The sequence below is a fragment of the Rutidosis leptorrhynchoides genome, chromosome 3 (assembly GCF_046630445.1).
Source record: "Rutidosis leptorrhynchoides isolate AG116_Rl617_1_P2 chromosome 3, CSIRO_AGI_Rlap_v1, whole genome shotgun sequence".
Lineage (NCBI taxonomy): Eukaryota > Viridiplantae > Streptophyta > Magnoliopsida > Asterales > Asteraceae > Rutidosis > Rutidosis leptorrhynchoides.
The window spans coordinates 685,123,209-685,129,350 of NC_092335.1; the positions used below are offsets into that span (position 1 = coordinate 685,123,209).

Sequence of the window (6,142 nt, forward strand, 5' to 3'; positions counted from 1 at the left end):
TAAAGATATATAAAGATACCTGATAGTGATCACATTATGTATTCTCACCTTATAATAGCTTTATACCGTTGAGGATTAGATGATTAGCATGTATTGATTATGGTAGTTAATATCATAGTACATAGCTCGGAGAAGAAAAAAAGCAAGCATGAATAATTCCCGCTAAAAAAATTAGGGCATAAAGACGTATCACATTAAGGTTGAATAAATGAGCAAATATGATGAGTTTATATGTTTAAAATGGGCTCATGATATAATCATATTTAAGTGGGTAAATATGTTATTATTAAAGTTAAGAAGGGTATATATGATAAAAATCCTAAATAAATAATAAAATATTTAATTAATGTTAATGACATCATCAAGATTACTTATATTTTTTTCTATTTATTTTTGATTTTTTATTAACAAAGGAAATAGCCTAATAATGACATCATCATTATAGGATTTTAATAGAAACTATAGATATAATCGAGTTTTCAAAATTTCAAAAAGAGCCCCCAAATAATATGCAAGAAGCATTCAACTGTTCACATTCATCTCTACGAAGTTATATTGAGAGGTCATTCGGAATTTTGAAGAAACAGTTTCACATACTTAGTGAAATGCCAAGGTTTAGTGTGCAAACACAAATTGATGTTATCACTGCTACATTTGCATTGCATAACTACATTTGTACTAATAGTCAAGAAGATATCATGTTTGCGATAATCGATGAACATCCAAATTATATACCACGAGATGAGCTTAATGATGTTAATAATCATGACACACGCACCGAAGGACTATTTGAAGGAAGAAGGAATGAAATGAAACATGTTCGTAACAGTATTGCTACTTCAATATGGAATGATCGTCATTAATGATTAGTAGTATTATATATGTTTTCTGTTATTAGTAGTATTATATATGTTTTCGGTTATTTGGTAATGACTATGTTTTATTACACTAAAATAATGATATTTAAGTATTTTTTCTAGTGTCCATTTTTGTCATTTTATTTATTTTATAACAGCTCAAATGTGACGATCGCACCAAATCCATATGGACGAACACGTCATTCATTGATTTCATTGCGAGGTATTTGACCTCTATATGATACGATTTGTAAACATTGCATTCTTTTGAAAAGGCACACCATAAATGAATATTTAAATCAAAGGTTTTTGACATCTGATGATTTCTACATATAGACAATCACCGTATATAATAGTTTACAATAGTACTTCCGTTGACAATGCAGTCAAAATAAGGTACATGATGATGAATTGGTGAATGCAACGTTTTCTTGAAAAATATGTCATATAAGACTCCATGCACATAGCTTGTCTATCATATAAGCAAACAGCGGAAGACTTCTAGGGAACCTGAGAATAAACATGCTAACCAGTGTCAACACAAAGGTTGGTGAGTTCATAGTTTGTATGTTTCGCATAATCTGTATATAAAGATGGATCACAAGATTTCAGTTGTTTCATCCAGAAACGTTTATCAAAATATTCTACGAAATTAAGCACCCTGGTAACTAAACTTAACGTATATATAATTTGTACCCTTTGTATAATCATCTTAATAATACACGCAAACCAACGTGTACGCTTCTCAAATAGCATACGTCCGTTAAAAGGCTAGTGCTCTAGCTCGGACGGGGATATCAAGCCCTATGGATCCATATACTACTACTCGCGCCCACCAGTTCTTATAACCGACAGTTACTAGTTACCAAAGCTAAGGGATTTTCGGTTCAAACTCAGTGTAGAATTTAGTATGTACTTGTATCCATTGTGTTTAAAATAAAGTGCATGTATTCTCAGCCCAAAAATATAGATTGCAAAAGCAATTAAAAAGGGAGCAAATGAAACTCACCTTAGCAGCACATAAAGTTGTTCGTCGTAATGTGACCGAAACTCGGTATATCAAATAATCGTAGATCTCAACCTAGAGAACATATGTTGGTCAATAAATGTCTATCAAGCTAGGTCAGGTCATAGTGTATCACAATCCTAATGCTCGAAATTGACATACAAAAGTTATTCAAAGTTGTTTCAAAAAATCAATTTTGACAATAGTTCAACAAACGAGACGTACCTTATATAAGGATTCATTTACTCGGTTGGTAATATTCAAAAATCCATTTTATCAATCTCGTAAACAAGTTGTTTAAGTATTAATTGCAGATTCAAAAAGCAATTCCAATTAATGTCAATTATAATTCAGTTGACCATATCTTTTGATTCGTTCCTCGAAACTATTCGATATCTAAATGAAAAGTTATTGATTTTTCGCCAGCTTTCCGAAAACATGTATATCATATACCTTTTACCCGTAATATATGTATTTAATTCGTGATTTATTATAAACTGTTTAACGATGATATTTAGCATACAAGCATGTATAAATATATACACTCGAGCACTAGTATGTATACACTATTAATTTATAAAATATAAAATATAAATGCTTACGTATTAATATTGAGATTCAATATTGTAGAAAAGTACGTAGACATAACGGAGATGATAAACACTAAGTTTGATTCAAAATTATACCCCCGAACATTACCCATAACCTCCTTGGCAATAACCCATAATTTCCTTAGCTTTAATTCACTCGAAAATCATTTTTGAAATCGTTTGAACATGACCTCGTCGTAGTATTTTATGTATAATACTAATAAAAATAATATTAATACTACTGATAATAATAAGATTAATATTAATATTAATCTTTAATAATAATAAATATAATAATTATAATACTAATAATAATAATAATAATAATAATAATATAAATAATATAAATATTACGGAGTATATATCTATATCTGTGTAAGTGTGTGATGTTCGAGCAAAACAATTGAATTTATAGTACCTTTTCTGAAAAAGCACCCTATGCGATCGCATGGGATTTGTGCTTCAAGGCCATGCGATCGCATGGCCCTCTGATCCAGCTCACAAATTTTTAACTTTTTGTTTGTCGACATAATTTTATATCATATATATAATATATTTAATTTATATAATTAATTATATATTATATTAAATTCACATGCATAGTTGACTTGTAATTTTTGTTCCGATAAGTCGTACGTCATCACTCGACTTATGTCCCGGTTCCGGTTTTTCAAATGTCCTTTCGTACGCTGAGAAAACTTGTATTTTACATTTCGTGTCACGTACCTTTGTCAAAATATAGCCTTAAATTATCCCTAAACTATACCACTCAAAGTATATCTTAAACTTTCGAGTATTTTGATCATTTACTTCTATAAATCATCGTCTCGCTATTTGTTAATATATATATAATAACAATTCGTTTTTATGACCAAGTTAATATTATATTTTATCGTATTGTTAAATATATATTGTCGATATTAATAAACACGTTTTAAAATACATATCGCAAGTTATTCATATATCTAATTCCAACAGTTGATATTCCTTATTATTGTATGTGTCCAAATTACGTTATTTAAACAAACACTTTACCATTTATTCCGAATACCGTTAAGAATGAATGATTTCCCAAATCAACGTGGACCTTACAACAGAGACCCGTAATAATATCATAATCCTTAAGGTACTCAATAATTATCTTTTAATTCAATCGTTTGGCATAATCTTTTAACTCTGTATCTAAATATATCAATCAGATAATCAAACCAATAAGTTTAATGCACAGTATCATATACTCAACACTTTGTTACGTTTTCAAGTTATGGTATATATATGTATCTATTTACCTATAATTGTTCGCGAATCGTTGAGAACAATCGAAAGGTAATTGAATAGTTCAAAAATTTTGAGATTCAACTTTACAGACTTTGCTTATCGTGTCGGAAACGTTAAAGATTAGTTTAAATTTGGTCAAAAATTTCCGGGTCATCACAGTACCTACCCGTTAAAGAAATTTCGTCCCGAAATTTGAGTGAGGTCGTCATGGCTGACAATAAAAATGTTTTCATGACGAATATGAGTTGGTAAATAGAATTTTATCACCATTGAATAATACGGATAAAACAATCCGATTACTCGAAGCGTATGAGAGAAGTTATCGTAATAGAGTGAAATGGAGAATAGAGATTCGTCTTATCTCTTGATGTAGTAACGATTGATTTCCGGAATTTAAGGAATATAAAATCTTCATAATTTAAATAAGATTTGATTCTTCGGAATTTAAGGAAATTAGGATTTCCTTTGATTAAATGCGTAATCTGCCTCGATTGCTATGTCTGATATTTTGCTATAAATTAACCTCTTCCGTTTCATTTATTTTCACCATTCCTATAATCTTCTTTCTTATTTCAAACTTACAAAAGATTTGTGAAAATGCTTCATCCAGTTCTGATTCTTGATATTTTCTTGGCTATCATATCATTCATTCTTCTTTTTCATCTGCCACCAGTGGAGGTTATTTTCTTCTACTATTACCTTGGGGTTATATTGTTTTTCATTCTCCCGTGTCTTTATATTGCTATACGCATTGATATACACGGTTTGTAATTTCGGGGTTGTTTTCGAGCTTTATATTTTTCATTATATTTCGGAGCTTCATGCTTTCGTTTTCTCTTCCCGACTTTAAGTCAAGCGAATAATGGTCCAAAATTCGTAGGTATGGATTTTGAAATGAACATAATTAATGTTCTAAGAAAGAAACGGTAATGGCACAATCTGACTTGTCAAATTACCAGAATACCTCGAAAAAGACCGAATCATCAAGAAAAATATTTTCTTGATATGTTTAGAGGTTAAATAGAATGAAAGAGTTATGTAACATAGTTCATGATGAGGGTATGATCTGTGAACCTTTATCACGTTCCATTAGAAACTCAGCATGACTTACTGTAATATAATCACGTTGATCAAGTGTCATTATATTATACTAACTCATGCTTCAATTCCCAACACTACTTCAAAAACATCCATTTTTCGAAATTTTCAGAAATTAGAAACTAAAATAGTTTCTTTTATGATGTAACACAGATAGCGTGAAGAGATAAATGATTTCAGATAAGAATAGTTATGAAAATATCTTCAGAAATATGGAGGATATTTATAATGGAAGATACGATGATATCTTAGAATTTCTAATATCAGAGGATGATGCGGAAAATCTGTCTGTGAAGGTTTAGAATAAGAAGTAAGATTCTTACTAATGGTTTCAGCAGACACTGAATCATTTGGATTCTTTGAAGGTAGATTTCGTCCTTGTGATTTGTCTACAGCTTCCTTCATACTTTGCTCAACCCGTTTTCCAGTTTCAAACCTTCTCTTTTTTGTGCTTTTCCAACACACTACTCTTTATCATCAAACTTTCGACTGTTAAAGTCGTTTATAGTTTTTGCTGCTTCATCAGCATTTTTCCAAAATTCGTAGAACTAGTTTCGTAGTTTGGGGTGTTTTTCAGAAACTTCACATTCGAAATATGTAATTCTAGAAGATAGATGTTATATATATATATATATATATATATAACTGTTATCGTAGAAAATGCTGCGAGATTCAAAATAGTGATTGCTAATTCCCGGTGGTTGGTATGGAAATTATTGTTACAAGATGTGGATGAGTACATGATAGGGTTTCAATGAGTATAAGAATTTTTCAAAAGGTCAAGGATTAATAAAGTTGTTTGGTAAATTTACTGCTAATGTGGCGGAACATGAAAGGTTCCCCAGTAACAAAACGTATATATCAAGGTTACAATAAGGCTTAATCTGAAAAGTTGAAGTTGACTGGTTGGAAGTGTGATAAAACTGGATACTTTGAAAAGAAATTGCAAGATTATTTTCGGTAATAACAATGCTAAAGGATCTTTCACCGTTTTGAAGTCAAAGTATAGCTTTGAAAGATATAGAGATCTAAGAATGATGTCACTTGTTAAATCTTGACTTGGATTCTGCTATGTCAATATCAGAATATGTAATTGAATTTGTATGGAAACGATTGTATATCGCTGTGAGCATAGTTAATAATTTTTGAATCAAAGTTGAAGAATGTACAGTGTAACATAATAATTGCGAACTTATATATTTCCCGGGTATTACCTACCCGTTAAAGATTTCACAATTAATACTTTGTACAAAAGAATTTTTATTACCGTCTTTATGAAAATATATGTATGTATATTTTTTTCAGATGTAACA

The 6,142-nt window shown here is 30.2% G+C and overlaps 1 protein-coding gene across 1 annotated transcript; it reads left to right on the plus strand.

The window, feature by feature from the left end:
- The first annotated feature begins 509 nt into the window (after window positions 1–509).
- LOC139902693 (uncharacterized) lies at window positions 510–863 on the plus strand. The gene has a single exon (XM_071885298.1). The coding sequence runs from the start codon at window positions 510–512 to the stop codon at window positions 861–863; it is 354 nt and encodes a 117-aa protein (XP_071741399.1).
- The last annotated feature ends 5,279 nt before the right edge of the window (window positions 864–6,142 follow it).